Consider the following 17272-nt stretch of genomic DNA (forward strand, 5'->3'; position numbering starts at 1 on the left):
AGAAAATTATTTTTAACATGAAAGTAGACCACAAATAAAAAAACAAAACTGGTAAGGAAAATTTTTAAGTGTCTTGCAAAGAAAGACAGCTTCATTTTACAAACGACATACTCTTTGGAAACAGCTGCCAACAATTTTCTGGGAGCTTTTTTTTTCCAAAAGCTAGTCCTAATCTGATGTTTGGTTGCTCATTTAAGAAAAAGATTCTAGGTTTCTTGGGATACAAACTCCAGCAGAAGCAACAATTCTTTTCAGAAGATAACTGATAACTGATTCTAAGCCACCCTTAATGATGCAAGCTAAGTACACTGCAATGTTTATGAATGACAGCGGTCAGGAAGTCTCAAAGTAGCTTCAGCACCTTTCAGTTTTCCTTCCTGAGCTATCCTTCAATTTTCAAGTCCAAGCCTTCTGAAAACATATCTTTTAATTTTGTACATTTTTCATAACCTGAAATTGTTTAGTAGCAGCTAATTTGGTCTCCAGGCATACTTCTCAGAGAGCCAGTCCACTGTAATTAGCTTAGTGTAGATTTCATGGTCATTCTTTCCTCACAACAGCATGTGAGAACACATTCTGAAAAGCAAGGTGGTTATTCTTAAGAGTTCTATCATTTTTGTGCTTTTGCTTACGGAACTGGATATGAAAGGACTAGCCTTCTTAGTGTTTGGGAATTTTACCGTTAGAATTTCCCCTTCATTAGAGAACAACTAAGATGATGGGATATGTACATGAAAGTACTAAATACATAGTCTCGGACATTTATTTTTCAACTTTTTAAGCTTCATTAATATTCCAGTTGGAGTCCTGTTAAAGATTACATCCAAAACACAGCAGAAAGGAAAGAAGTGGCAGAAGACAGAAAACCCCACTGGTACATAAAACTAGAATAGCCTTAACTTTTCCCCTCAGTGGTTTTTGCCCATGATGCAGTTCTCTGTTCTGCAAAGAGTAGCGTGCAGGACTATGAAAAAGTGTTTTATACAGGTTATTGCAATGCACAAAGCAGCTATATCTATCTTTATTATTGGAGGCCAGAAGCCATTTAGAGCTGAGTAAATACCAGGAAAAGCAGATGACTGACCAGTAAAGCATAATTTACTGCATCTCAGGCAAACACATAGTTCAAGCTCTATTTTCAGACAGAAGCAGGAAAGCGTGCAAAGGGCAACTTCTTCACAGCTAAAAAGCAGATGTTTTCTAATTTGCCATTTTCTGTTTTTAATGGAAGCTCCTGACTTCTCATGTAGTTGTAAATTACATTCTTTTCAACCTCTCTGGCTATGAAGTCCAGAGCTGACAATGTGTCAGCTTCAGTGTGAGCCTGCTCTAAGTCAATAGCAGGGACTGATGCTCTTTTTACAGTTTATAGCTAGATCAGGCTACAGCATAGCTACCACAACCTGGTGCTCAAAGCAAGACAACTTCTGCTACTTGAGCGTATACTCGGATTCTAGAAAGGCAGAGAGTTTTGTGCTGCTTAGTTTAAAAACTAACTTATACAAAACTACCAGAGCCACAGTCTCAAACTGACCTGCAGTGTAAACAAATTCTTAGTAATGGGCTGAATTAGCACGAAAATTTGCTTCTTTTAAGCTCACAGCTGGGTTTAAACTGGGTCTGCCTTTCCTGACTTGATTATATTGACAGCATACAGCCAAAGGCTCTGGTTGTGGGATGGGGGAAGAGTTCCTGGAAAAAACCCCAAAAGTAGAACAAGAGGTTCTTTAATACTGATTGAAGAGTTATAAATTGTGAAAATCAAAGCTGCTGGTACCATTTTGCCTCTTTTAACACGTTAATCCAATTCCAGCAACACAATTTCTTTATTATCTATTTTGTTTTATATAAACTAAGTACACTGGGTGAAGAGGTTAAAAAAGCTACACAGAAAGCTTGTGTACATTACCAAATTAGAATACAAGGGTTCAACAGGCAACAGCCCAGCAATATAATCTTTCTTTTCCCCTTCCAAAACTCAAGCTGTGATGTTGAAGTACAGGATGAACTACAGTTTGAGACGATGGTTCTATTTTTCACTTGAAGGAGCTCTTTTATTTTGCAAGACACGTGACATCTACCAAATCTTTTATTTCTCCCCATTAGAAAATAATTTCAAACATAACGGTAACGGTAATAGTGCTAAGTCTCACCTTTTTCATTCTCCTTGTATTTGCATATGCCAGCTGGAATTTCAGCTTGAAACATAGAGCCCACCATGATTTCCTGTTTTGAAATAACAGAAACAAGAAGTTAAGCAACGACAGCCGTGATGTTTTTTGTTAGCAAACAAGAGAATGACCACATCTTTTTTTACCCCTTAACACTTTAATTGTTCAAAATCTAAAAATACACTTAAGGCACTATATGGAAATGGATTTCTGACTATTTGGGGAGGTCTTTTATCAAAACTCTTATATTTATGGGGAAAAACTGGAGAGGATTTGGGTGATCTATAGAGCTCAGTGTTACTAGGTAACAGATCATCTCATTATTGATGAAATACAGGCTTTTTTAACCGCACTTAGTACTTACCTTTTTCCAGTCTTCTGAGGGAATATAATCTTCATCTTCTTCAGATTCCTCTTCTATTTCACTATCTACAAGAAATTGTTCAAATGTTTACACAAAATGAGCTGTGACGGGGCCCGTGCATGCCAATGCCAGTTTCCAGCAAAGCAGGCTGAGCAAGGGGCCCTGGGATGTCACAGCCAGCTCCTGGGGGCACTGCAGCAAGGGTGACAGGGGCACATGAGCCCAGCCTCTCCTCCCACCAGCCTCCAGCCACACAGCAGCCCTGCTCTGCCTCACTGCCATCTTATCTAACACCACACAAGTGCACAAGGCAGTTTTAGTGACAATACTAAATGTTTCAGTATTGACAACTTTAAAAAACGACCCATCCAGTGTTCATATTTAGAATGGATTAAGATACACAACAGGCTCTGAAAAGTTAAGGCACAAATGAATACATCCATCAATTTTACTACCACCTAATTAGAATTTGCTTCCCCTCACCCAGCTTTGAAGCAGTTGAGATGATTCACATCCAAATTCATTACAAACAGTTACTTTCTGAAAGTATTTTTATGTGGATGTTCAGCATCCACATGTGGGTTTCAACACCATTTTCAATGAGTTCCTAGCTTTGTTACTGCTGTTCTTTTTCCCTTACAGCAGCTGTCACTGAATTTAAGGTAGACTACAACACAAGGTGTGAGAAATCTGCAAGTGTGCTTTTCTCAGTCTTACGGGGATTTAGTAGGCTTGGATGTACTGCTCAGAGATGCACAACGGCATTTAAAATAGATCATTTTGGATAAGGACTGACAAAAATTTTAAGCTCTATGATATAGGCTAGCTGCCTTTCACAATGTACTGAAAGCAACTGCAATATCTGGTTTATGTATAGCATGTGACAATATCAGCACTAAAATTATTTCTACATTAAATTACATTCTGTACACAGCTGAACATTGTAAAAAACCCAAAACCTAATGCAATCCACTTGCATTGTGCTAATGCTACTGCTATGCTTAAAAAAGAGAGTTCATTTAAGATACTTGCAATCCTCTGCACAGCTACATGCTGAGGCTCCTTGGCATTTTTGGATTAAAATAAACTACAGATTAGAAAACGGCATTTCTACAATGTCATGGCTAAAAAGTATCAAGAATAAGGCATCAAAAGGAATCTTTGCTTTAACTTTTGTTTGTTCAAATATAGAACAGTAGGAATTCAAACATCAGCAACAGTCACTTCCATCAAAGAAAGGTAAAATATCTGTTGTCCAAATGGCCCTGCTGATAGCTCAATACTAAAAGGTTCAGATCCTATTAAGTAAGATTGCCACAGAAATGCGAGTTGTCTAAAGGGACAGCTACGTAACACTAGCTCAAGACTCAAATGGATGCAAAACCAATTTTTAAACAAAACAAGAGAGAACATAATCGGTCCACAATGCTGGCAACAGTACCAAATGTGGAATTCTTGAAGCAAATTTTCTTCATTATCTCCCCCTTCGTTATTTCAGGTTTAACAATCTATTGGTCTTTTTCACATTTCATTGCTTTTGTTTTCTGTATTAGTGATCTTGAAGAAATCTGGGGTTGTATTTCTAGTAAATTTCAGTTTTTACTTTTTCCTTCAGTTGGACTCTCACCTTCTTTGAATGAGTACATAAACTGGTGTCACCAGGCCTTGTCATGATAATCACACACCATGCAGCAATTATCTAGTTGCAACAGTTCATTTTCTACTTGCAAATATTTTTACCTATGTCCTTAGTATGAACTGGCAGCTGAAACTACGATGGTAAGGTAACACCATACTAAACAGTCATTTACGGCACTTGGACTCCATGTACAAGAAAATTTTTCTCAAGGGTACATTCATACAAACCAGTTTGCAGGATCATAAACTGGACTGTTACAACACTCGGAGTAGTGTCATGAAAGGATTTACACTGTCTGAGAGCTTGCTTTTTCAAAACTGTAGAAATTTAAATTTTTCCACAATTTAATCCTTTCTTTTAAAAAGACAGAGTATCTACTGTTCTTATACAGAGTCCCTTATCTGCAGAGAAGATTTAGCATTCAGCTAAAAATAGGACTTTTTTGTTGCCTATTATTTTGAGCATAAGGATAATCAAGAGCAGTGTTATGAAAGAGAACAAACAAATGTTTATAGGTATCAACATGCACATTTCAGAAACAGAATACTATGTTAACTCGAGCAGTTCTTAACCAAAGGTCAATCATATTGAGATTACTGTGCTTGGTACAAAACTGTACATACTTGTATCAAAATATTTACATCGACGAGGGCGAATTATCTCCTGTGGATCTTGAGAAGCAACAGATGGTGCTGGGTCATCATTAGATGACTGTGTCTCATCTTCCTGACCTGATGAATCTTTTATGGTCTCCTCCTTAAACACAAAAAAGCAAACAGGAGATCAGCTCTCTCTCGTGACAAACACAATTTTGGCAATATTTTTTCCAAAATTGTCAATATATCAAACCCAGATATCTTTTATCTGACTTGAAGTGACTGTATAGATTGTGGTCTGTCCAGACTGAGCCACAACAAATGTGTAAACACATCATCTTATTTATTGACCAGGATTTTAAGCAGATCAATTCAACACTCAGACTCTAACACACAAATCAGAAATATGAACCACAATTAAATATCACGCCTAATTTTTTAAATCAGTCAAGCAAATCCTTGAAGTTTTCATTTAATTTCATTTAACCTCAAATTTTACTTTGGTCTTTAAAACCCTTCCTTATGAATTTTCAGTAAAAAAGGGGGGGGGGGAATTATTTACTAGCTATGCTTTTCTTAATCAAATGGAAATGGTACCTTCCATAAAAATTAATGTCAATAGTGTGGTTCAACCCCACAGAGATAAGCATATCAGTAGACTCAAGTGTACATCGAGTCATTAGAAGATCAAAAATTAGAACAAGTTTCTTTATTAGAAGATAAACCACAACAACTATGGGGATTATTACAATTAAGGAAAATTAAAATGTTAAAGGTTAAAAAAATATTAGTGTTTTCTGTTTCAATGCATGTTGTCAATATCTTGTATGTGTTTTATGACTATATTGTAAGCACTCATACTTGCTAGTTCTAACACAGAAGCATGAGGCACAGCACATGTTTATGTGTACCTTTACCAGCAACCAGAGTATTATCACATGTGCAGCATAAAGCAGATTAAAAATAGAAAATTGCTAAGTGCAGTATAGCTAAATAAGCTGTAGAAAGATGAGCACTTGCAGAGAAAGCCTGAATGATTTATAAAATTATTCCACCCCCACAGATGTATTTTACTGTCTCTCTGCTAAGAGCACACAAGCATTTCAGAGCTCTCATTCTTGTACCCTGAGGCAAACAATCACAATAGGTTAGCTAGCTCTCTTTGTGCCCAGTCCTCCCCACCACCTTTGTTCCAACCCTATCAAAACTGGGGTAGAATAGGTGCACACACACATTGAATTCAGCCACAGTGCCAAGTCTGTAATTAGGCTAACCCATTGGCTGTGCTTACGGTGCCAGACTGTGAACCATTGCTGCTGGTAGGCAGGAATGCACTTGCTTCTGCAGCACGCTACGAAGTGTTAGTGCCCTACGGAGGGACAAAGATGACTCATCTTGCTGCTAACAGCAGTGACAGACACTGAGATTTCATCCATTTAAGAGAAAAGATAGGCGGCATCTTAAATCAGCTAGTAACAGGACGGAAGAACTACAGAGGAGGTCATGAGAACGCAGAAGATGGAAGCTGCGTCAGGAAGTAATTATGAAGCAAGGACACAAGAAGAAAGTGAGACTTCAGGAACACCACCATGCTCAACAAAATAAACCATTTTTGTGTCTTTTAATTTTGAATACTTCATATTATATAAGCTTCTCCCCCTCTCCAGCTTCTCAAACCTTTTCGGAAGTAATAAAACCATCTATCATTCTTCTTTTTGAACTATTCAACCCATACAAACAGCAATCTTTTACAGCATCTGTCAAGGGAGTTTGTAAATCCTAACAACTTCATTTTCTGAATCAGATATATCATTCCTCAACTCTGTGTTGCATTCCAGAGATTCTAACATGGTTAAGATATCAAAGAACAAAATGCACCCTTTTTAAAGCCAGATTAGGTAACGCAACTTCCATTAACGCCTAAGCTTTTTTGTTACTGACAATACAAAGGGTTTCATACTTTAATGGAATTCAGGGTGCAACTCTGAATGCCATCCGTAAGGGAGAAGTTACAGCTGTGCCCATAACAGAACAGGATTGTTACAAATATGTATGACATACACAAGTAGAAAAGACTCTTCTAAAATCAGAAAATTTATTTTAACAGCACACAGAACAGGATTTTAAAGATGCCAAGTTCAAAACTATACATTTTGCAAAGATATTTGAAGCATTAGATTCAGTTAACAATTTAAGTACAACCAGGGCTGCCAGGCTGAAGAAAATACAATTTAAAATACTAAAGCTAGAAAACTTGCAGCCATCTCCAATACTCAGAGACACATTTAATTCAATTCCACAATTCACTGTTCAGTTTCAGTAGATCAGCTTTTCATCTTGAAACAAGTATTCAGCCATATCTATAAAGGTGCCTTCAGGCATTTACAACTTCAGTTTTGAAGTCAGACTATTTCTGAAGGACAATTACAAGCCCTTTTTACATGATGCTATAGGTATACATGTACCCTAATTTGCTGCAGCAACAGTTTGGAATGATACAGATGAAATTAAGAGCAATGAAGAGAAATACAGATGGGTAATTAAGAATAAACATCAGAGTTCAGTACTCAAAGCATCTGAAATCAACTATATTGTGAATTACTTCTGCCATGATCTGGCATCTTGAGTGGCTGCCTAGTACAGAACGGCTGTATGAAAATCAGTTTCAAATCAGTGTAAACACTTACTTTGTTTTCACCACTACAGCCACTGTTGTCATCATTATCAACATCATCATCATCTTCTCCCTCCTCCTCCTCTTCTTCTTCATCTTCATCATCATCATCTTCTTGGAGTGGAATGGTACCATCATAGCCATAACGGCTAAGTAGCTCCTGGATTGGCATATCACTTTCCTGATAAACATCCAAACAAAGTTTGAGATTTTAGCAAAAATATTTTGTATCCCACATCTGCTCTACAGCTTAAAGGTGTGCATGTTAAACATAACAGCAAAAACAGATAGATGATGATCAGATATACTAAGAATGGCCGCTCCAAAATGAATGGACAGTCAAAAATAGAATTTTCGGCTCCTAAGAAAAATGTGGGGTTTTTATGAAGCAGAACTATTTCTTAATCCTTTATAAATTTATAGCAGACCTCGTGTACCACCAATCTCTCAAAGGGGCCATAAAGCTCATTAAAATGGCACCTAAAGGCTGTATGCCCCACCCCTCCCTTGGTACTTGTCTACTACTATTTGACCAAAACACAAGCACTGCAATGTGGCAGGTTACCTCCGGTTACAGCATACCCCTTCAGTACACAGAGCAAACACACTCCTTATTGGAATTCCCTTTACTGCCCAAAAACTACCTGAAAAAATTGTAGTATTTTGTACGTATTTGTGGAAAAAACAGATAAAATGCGTGTCAGCAGCAACAGCTTCACACAGACAGCTAAGATCTTGACAGTTTTTGCAGGCAGGAACTTGTCCTAGTGCAAGGCAGTGATTTCTGCAGTGTCTCCAGGAATTCAACAGAATAAGGACCAGAACTTGCAGTACCTGGCTTCAACATGGAATTAAATCTTCGTTTGGGGAGTTGCACTATGGGGACAATTCCACACAGTTCTACAATCGTGGCTTTGAATACAAAATTACACCAAAAATCCACCTCTCCATCTCTCTCTACCTCTCCCCTTTCTGGGCAAAACAAAAAATGAGGGGTTGGATGGGGATGAGACATCACCTTATATTCAGGTTCACCTGATATCCAGGTAAAGATAGTAGTAACGTCTACAGATTCATGTACATTTAAAGCTAATTGTCTACAAAACCATCCACAGTTGGAAGCAAATCTGCTAAAATATGTGCATATTTAAAAATCTTTGTATCTAGAATGCTGCCCACTCTGAAGAGACATTTCAAATGATACAGTCAGTTCTTAAATTTAGTGGCTCACAAACTGTAATCAATTGCATTCACTTTATTAATAAAATTATTAATTGCGGCGTCTGCAAATTACTTTATTATTTTTAATACCTCAGTATCCAGCCTTCAGGGGCAGTATATGGCATCCCTAACGAGATTTTTCAGAGCAGAAACTTTCAGAGAGCATTTTAAAATTATCTCTCTCACAAGATCAAATCCTTTGTTTATTATTTAGAGATGTCTGCTTGCTGTAAATATTCCTTCTTAGTGTGTAATGTACATCTCAGCTGACAATCAGAATTTTTAGTTATTGGCTGACCTTAGACTTCCTCCAATGAAATCCTTTCCTAGGGGCCTTCACTGATCAACACATCTCTAATTTCTGGAAACATACTAACAATACCAATTTACAAAAGGCAAGTGTAGTTACTTCTGCTGTGTAAAAATAAGAGTAACACAGAGGTTACAAGTACTCATTGTCTGTGTATTTTATTTTATTTTACTTCAAACAACTAACCCATTCTACCACTTATTGGTCTACTCTTTGGTTAAGCTACATACACAGTAGATGCAGACCATGTGCACCTAAATGTCCTCACCTTCCCTCTTGCCTTCTTGGTCCCTATCGTATCATTTTATGGAAAGAACTCTTAGAAGGGGGGAATTAATATTTTACTGACACAGACAACATGACAGGACTGTGATTTTAATTAAAACCTGACAGTACAGCTATCAGAAAAATCCTATTCATAATTATCCAAACAAATGCTCTCCAGTGCGTTTTGGAAAGTAATATAATTTCATTAAGCACTCCTCACCACTATCCCATTTGTAGAAACAGACTGAGAATTAAAAAGAACTTTGACTACAATTCGTAGGTATGTATGAATGATGCAACGGGCATATTACTATATGTTACCTAGGAAAGTGGTATTGTATTTACAACATTTTTCTTAGGTAGAGCCTCTTAACTTCAAATAGTCCATTACAATTCAAAAAGCCCCAAGGGTCAGCAACTCTCCAAGATAAAATATAAATCATGATTTCTGTATTGTTTCAGGATATTGCAAAAATAGGAAAGGTTAAAAAGGAACAAGTCTTATCAAAGATATAGATATTTCTTATGTGGAAGATGTTTAATAACAAGAAATGAATTATAACTCCTGCATCTGGAGTAGAGGTAAGTGAGGGGGAGTGATATAACAGAGAACTGTATCATAAGCAGCACAGAGAAGGTAAATATAAATGACTGTACACTCTTGTAATTGAAGAGCTCAGGGGCAACTACTGAAATGAACACAGAATAGGTCTGAAAAACCAAACGTTTCTCATACTAAATGAACTATGCAACATTGCCACATGCCTCGTGGACACTAAGCTTACAGAGGTTAAAAATAAAATGGACAAGTCCATGGGAGGAGGAAAAATAAGACTGACAGGCATTACAGACAAAGAGACATCTTTTTCATACGTGCCTGAACTACACCCTGCTAGATGCTGGAAGAATATTTGGGAGAAACACTGCATGCTTCCATGTATGGTTCTCTCATTTAAAGACAAGAGGATGCTGGTGCGTAACCCTAAGAAAACCCAAGAGCCCTCCCTGAAAAGGGGGGGGCCAAAAGGAGAAACCAAGGGATTATATGGAACAACAAATGGAAAAAGGAAGGGTGTCAAAAGCTTAAAAATCTGTAAGTAACATAGGGAGGCACCACACACAGCACAATGCTCATCACTTCCCAGAGGCACCCAGGAAGCCAGCACACACCACCCAGCAGTGCTCTGCCCACAGACAGGGCAGCACAAAGGTAAAGAACTTGGCCTCACACTCGTCAAATCCTCCATGTCACACTCCCTCCAGCTGATGCTTTGTACAGTCAGCTTAGCTAAGAGTAGGAGGAAGTTGAGTTTCTGCAACTTGCTGGGGCCTGGTCATTTATTATTTCCAAGACAGAGTGTGAATGCAGTTTCCTGCTACCAAAATTATGCTGCCAAGTTTCCTGCATTTTGGAAAACTGCAGTGTCAGCATATGCCCAGAACACTGAGAGATGTGCCTCATCCCAGGCACACCTTCCTGAACGCTGTCTGTCAAGCTGCTGAAGAGGGAATACTGGTTAGCCAGGACTTTGGTCACATCTGGTATAGATGCTCCTACAGACAAAAATAGTATTACTGACTACACGTCTGGGTATGATCAAGGATAGTCTGCTGCTCCACCCTGCAGATAGCTTTCCTGCCCAAGAAAAACTCTTACCTTTCAAGAAATATCACTGAGAACCACCAAATCCAATACTTCTGATTCCCTTCAGGTACTGTTCTGCTCTCAGGGAAGTCTATTTTTTCCTATACTACAGCAGCATACAGGGCAACTTCAGGTCTCTAGATGCAGATATGCTACTACCATTTAGACAAAAATGCATACATGTACTTGCACAGACAAATGCAGGATGCTACTCAACTGCAAGTACTAATGCATTACAGATTCACCAGAGTTTTAACCAATGAGTAGAAAAGATTCTCACTCTCATCAGCAGAAGGTGTAATTTTTATGACAGTCAGGAGTTAAATCATTAAGGTTCAAAAATCCTTTTGCAAAACCTGACTGCCACCTCGTCTCTGAAGGAGCTGAACTAGTAAATCAGGCACATTCATAGCCTGGGGGAAATCCGAAATAATATGTGTAAATGTCGGGGGAAAGAAAAAGACAGGATAGCACTTGTTGTGACAATAGTTTTGAGATTTAGATTGCCTATCATCCATGTCTGAAAAAAAGAGATAAAAGTAAGCCTTGATGTGCGGCCTGCTATCCCACAACTAGAAGTAGCCACAGGTCTCTAGCAAGACCCTGCTGGCATGGAAGCATCTGAAACACAGTAAAAGCCCTACCTGCAATACACGTGCAAACTGACCGCAAGATTCTCTGCCAGTGTGTAAAAGCATCCTGCAGAGAGGAGTAGCACACGGAGCAATGTGAATCTAAGTTATACCATTGCTCACCATCCTGATCACAAAAGAGCTGACACATGGAGAAATTATAAACTTGCAGCCCCAACAACCAAGATATGAGGGAATAAACTGATGGCTGAAATACAGTCATAAACGAAGCATTGTAATGTGGTGATCGAATTATACAACCAGATGCTGATTCTTCACAAAATATGAGGGGAAGAAAACATATTTTCAACTTAAAAACCACATGACATGAACGTGGAGCTCCATAGCTCATTTAATCTAGATGAGGCATATTTAGATTCACAAACTTTTTATTTATCTTTATGTTTACCATTTAATATCAAACCTGAAACTACCAGGAAGAAATTATCATTTACACCCGAAATGTAGACTAAATGCACTAAATTAATTTAAAGTCATATTGGCATAATCACTTATACTAAATAGGATTTGTACATCAAATATGCATCTGAGAATCATTAATGATTTGTTCTGGAAGCCTTTTCAGCCAATGAGGTCACAGACAGTATCTAAATTACTTTACATTTATAATGAACCTACTTTGTAATTTAAGAATATTATTCCTGCCTGAGAAGTAATTTAAGACAATACATAAGTGACAGCATAACTTCAAAATGTCAAATCTTACATGCAATTATTTCAGAAGATACACATTTTAAGATTTATTTATCGTTATTAACAATAATTGTGAGTTCTGATCCCAGCTGTGCTGACAACTCTTTGCTTTGAGCAAATCATTTTATCTGCATCTCCATTTCTTCCATCTTAAAAATGAAGATACTCCTATATGCTCCACTAAAGTATTATACAAATGCTTGGGATTTTTAAAAAAATCAAAATCTATATGCACTAATCAAGTGCAAGTACTTCAGAAAATAACAACACTGGAATACACAAGTTTAGTCAGAGCGCACTTTAACTTATATTAGCTCTAGAATGCAAATCCTACACCAGCACATATACACAAAAAGAAACTAAACAAGCACAGTGTTATACATTATTCAGTATTTATGTACCAGTTTCCTTTTCCCAACTTTTGAGAACTGCGAATTTAGCTCAGCGCCTTTCGCCCGTCTGTATTATTTGCCTATTAGTGTTTTAGGGGTGGGTTTTTTTTTTTAAATTCGAAATATAAGGGAAAAACCCTGCATATGTTTTGTGTGAGACTGTGGGCTGTGGTTGTGTTTTATGACTACTTAAGGCTACCTACCCTGTTAAGATCCTCTATTTCAGAACTGAAGTTTGTTTCTCCTTCCATCATTTCCTCCTCTTCTAATGTCCGTTCATCATCAAAGTCATGCACCAGCATATCAGCTGATGGATCAAATTCATGGTCATCAGATGTTGCTGAACCTCCTGATAGAAAACATTTTAAAGAATGTTCTTAGTTAGATCATGGCCTCACAGAGTTTAATTTTTTAATTTTGGTGACATTTTAATACTCAAATTATACTCAGAAATTAAAATATCTTCAAAATCCCTCAATCATTTATCTTAGGGAAAGCCAATCTCATTATTCAGAGGACAGTGAAAGCTGTCCTTTGGGTAGTAAGAGATCATGGCAAAAAGAACCGGGAGATACTGTTTAACCAGCCAGTTCTCAAAGTACTATATATCTGGACATCGGGCCCCTAGTTAAATGTTTGTAAAATGTTCAGTTTTTGAAGACTTAATTCTTAAATAATCATAAACCTGCCTGAATCAAGAGTTCTACTGGGAGCAGAAATACTCATAAAATATAAGCTCAGGGCAGTTGTTTCCTTTATACTTTGGAAGCTTTCTTGTCTACAACTACAAAGACAGTCTAATGACTTTTCCAAAATTTGAAGTAAGCTTCACAGTTATGCAGATTTTATTTATGATGCAGAATCCTTAGTTATTTTTCCCCATGCAGTTTTTTCACAGTTCTTTGTAAAGAAGTCTGGTTATATTTAATGACAATGAGAAATAAATGAACGGATGAATGGTTCGGCAGATGCAGCATTTTTATGTAATTCAGCAATACCTGATTTCTAATTCTAACTCTGCTAACATTTTTCCACTTGTCTCCGTGGACAATTTAAATTTCATTTCCCAAAGCCTGAAGTGTGTACCCACACTAATGATGCAAGAGGAAGAGGTTGACTATAAGGGTTAAAGTTAACTATACTTTGTAATTTGAAGTGTTAAAGCAATTTATTATTTCTCTGAAAGAAATAAGAGCTTGAGAGACAGCAGCAGTCCATCTGAAGTAACTAGTGGAAAGCTTTTCCACTAGTAGGATGCCAAAAACCTTGGAAATAAAGAACAGTAAGTACAGTGGTACAAAAGTGAACAAAACACCCCCAGATATTAATAATTTACACTTAGGCTGACTACTAGATAGCCAGTAATTCTGGGATACTGGAATATCAGAAAATAACCAGCTTTAAAAACAGAAGTAATGAAACCCCTCATTTTTAGTAATTCAATGAGGTAAAAAAATACTGTTTTTCTTGATGCTTTTGTTCTTGATGCTATTATGCATTAAACCATATAGTGCCTTAACTTTTGACTCCATATTTAATTCTAACACAAACGGGTAGCCATGCCTAGAGGGATGGTAACTATATTGCTGGGTGAAGTAGCCTCTTCCATGCCCCCAGCACTCACTCACATTGTGCTCCTTAAGACACCAGCATTCCCAAACACGTGTTTGTGCAGCTTTTGCAAAGACAAGAATCATATCTCCCCAGCGTATTTTACCATTTAGAAACTTGTGCTGGTACAGACTGGAAGAAAGCAGAGATCGCTTAAACCAGTACTGCCACCAACCTGTTCATCAAATTATATCCTTAGATTACTAACTGGAAGAGACCAGCAAAGATAATTTTTCAAGGGTGCCCTCTTCCCTCACAAGTTTAGGAAATATTAAAAATATTTACCTGGGCTTGAAGACTCAACAGAAGGCTAAAAAAGAAAACACAGGAAATTATTTTTTCTATGTTGAACATGTACAAACTCAAAGCAATAATTCATCTGATACAAAGCAAGTCACTGCAAGTAATATATTTACAAATAAAGCACCACGAACATGCTGAAGCAATTTAAGGTAAACAGTATTCATTTTCTCCTTTATGTACCAATATTGCTGCACTATTTCAGCAAGAATAATTGGAAGAACTGCCCATTTTGTGATGCAATAATTGAGTTGATGAAGGTATAAAATAAAGCAAAACAATTCATTCTGAAAATAATATTACAATTCCACAATGAGCTTAGTATGGCATAAATCGGTGCTATTGCCAGATGGGGCAATGCTACTTTCCCTCCATCTCTATCTGCTCATTTCCAATTCTTCCTTTATGCCAATACAAAACTGAAAACTAACAGTAGTGATAGGTTATTTTTTAACGATCCAGCTCTGATCTAACTCTGTGTACTAAATCCCCTTTTCCACAACCAAGGTATATGCCAGATTACATTGACAGCGGAAGCACAGTTTAAGATAAATTATTCTTCCTATTTGAAACTGCATACTATGCAACACACAAATTCCCTGTTCTATTTAAATTAAGGTACACACTCTTAAAAGGTAATCACAAATTACAATGAGAATTACTCATAGAACAAAAAGAAAAAGCAATTTAATCTTAATCTCTAACCCATTTGTGAGGGGAAAAAAAACCAACAAAAATTATTTTGCAAGCCAGACTTTCATCCCATATATGTTTATAACACAAATTAATATGATCACAGACTACAAAACAAATATATATTTTGAAATACAGGAAAAAAATGAGACTTCCACAACAATCCTTATGTAACAGAGACATACTTTGGCCTACCATATTTGGTAACTTTACATTTATAATCAGAACAAATGTCTTCATTCATAAAATTCTGCTTTCCCTTGCTTATAACTTTGCCAATCTTTAACCTCCTGGGATGAAATTTGCATGTCAGACATGCAAACCTCATTTGTTTTGAAAATGCAAGCAAATGTTTCAACTATTTTCAGGAACAGACCTAATAAAGTGTTTTTTTCAAAGTTAGGAAGACTGACTTTTTACTTCAGACAGCTGCAGTACCCCTTTCCCTGCCACCTTCTGGAAACTGAGATATTGTTTGGTATCATGGATATTGTTATATTACATAATATACAATGCTGTCTTAATGAAAAACCACCTGCATTTGACCAAGAAATAATTTGGAAAACTTCAATTTGCACATTCATGATAGATACTTGTGTGTATGCCTAATACTATATCTAGATTGTACTCCTACTAGAATTGCAAAATCTATACACCCAGAATTGTATGCAAAATTAAAACAAGATATTATGTTAGAAAGTGGTAAATTTAAACTCAAGTAAAAACTTCTACTATTATTCCAAGATTTACTAAAGCATTTTCCTTCTCTGTGACTTCATCTCATATGGCCAAGCAGTCACTTGCATAAGCCACTTCCACCCGAAACACCTGGCCTAGCGAAGCAAATACTAAAATTTGTACAGCCTAAAGAAAATATAGAATATATACAATGTCTTCAGGTGGAGACACTACAGTCTATTGTTCTCATACTTAGTAACACCCAAATACGTTTTTAGTTTATGTGCAGTATCACTGCTGACTTGCAAGAAATAGCTTTTTAGGCAGTATTAGCTTTAAAAGGCAGTACTGCACAAAAAAGCCAAGAGAAATCACATCTGCACAATTAAATAGACTGAAAGTCATGTTAAGTGGGTAAGCACTAAAAGCATTTTTGCAAAGTGTTGCACAATGCCATAGGAAGTTTTGCTAATGACTACAGTTTAAAAATCTTTCTTTGCTAAGATTATCTTAAAAAATTCCAGTGTATAGTATTACTAGCATATACTGAGCTAAAGTTGAATATCAAAATCAGCCAGCAATGATTGATCTCTATTTGGTATGTTTTGTTTGTCTGATAAACTTGGAAAACTGGGTAATGCGTAATAGGTAATACACAATTATTAGTGCAAATTAGCAAAGTCTTAGCAATCACAGGTAGGAAAACAAACAAATTCAAACTGTCTATTTCTGGCAGACAATGCTAAAAATAAGGTAGACAATACTGCATGTTTGGTGCAAGGAAAAAATAAGGGAAAGGCAAACATCACTAAGAAGTATCTTAGAAAGTTTTAAAATAAAGACTAAGTCTTCCTTAATAATTCTCTCATAACAAATATGAAAGAAATGAGCATTGCAAATGCAGATTACAGCCACCACTAGCAGCGAGAGGAACCTTTATCACCCAAAGAGGGCATAACAGAAACGTAACTGAAGCTAAACTGCTCGTATTAACTGCAACAATCTAGCAAAAGCAAAACAGCAATGGTAAGCAATTCACCAGGGCAGCACAGAAACACTGCTGTACGGTCTGTGCAGAAGTCAAGGTGCAGCTTTCTCGTCCTCGTAACGAGCCTCTGCCAAGGTATCAAGTCCCTTGCAAATACATCCAGCCTCAACAGAGACCAGGAAGCAAGCTGTGGAGACCCCATCCTCATGCAAGGGTCTTTGGAACCTCAGGGTCCCCTTTTAACAAAGTATTGAAAGTACAGTAGTATCAGTATACTTTGCATCCAAATAATGACTCATCATTACAACACAGACTGCTCTCACCAAAATCAAGTGACTTGAATACCGAGTCGCTCTGAGATGGGAAGAGGAAAGCAG

The 17272-nt window shown here is 37.1% G+C and overlaps 1 protein-coding gene across 6 annotated transcripts in view; it reads right to left on the reverse strand.

Annotated features, from left to right (window-relative positions):
* Positions 1 to 17272, reverse strand: part of MIER1 (MIER1 transcriptional regulator) — a 42884-nt gene that overhangs the window by 10134 nt on the left and 15478 nt on the right. For all 6 annotated transcript variants that reach the window (XR_015698567.1, XM_087730339.1, XM_087730340.1 and 3 more), the window contains 6 exons: positions 14522 to 14546; positions 12829 to 12974; positions 7458 to 7625; positions 4798 to 4930; positions 2536 to 2600; positions 2154 to 2226 (listed from right to left, as the gene is read on the reverse strand). Coding sequence is in view for 5 of the 6 variants with exons in the window: in XM_087730338.1 (XP_087586464.1) it covers positions 2154 to 2226; positions 2536 to 2600; positions 4798 to 4930; positions 7458 to 7625; positions 12829 to 12974; positions 14522 to 14546 (610 nt within the window). In the remaining variant the exon portion in view is untranslated. The remainder of the gene's footprint in view (positions 1 to 2153; positions 2227 to 2535; positions 2601 to 4797; positions 4931 to 7457; positions 7626 to 12828; positions 12975 to 14521; positions 14547 to 17272) is intronic.

Source organism: Nipponia nippon, unplaced genomic scaffold (genome assembly GCF_047370975.1).
Source record: "Nipponia nippon isolate SJK-2023a ecotype South Korea unplaced genomic scaffold, ASM4737097v1 scaffold_5, whole genome shotgun sequence".
NCBI classification, from domain to species: Eukaryota; Metazoa; Chordata; class Aves; order Pelecaniformes; family Threskiornithidae; genus Nipponia; species Nipponia nippon.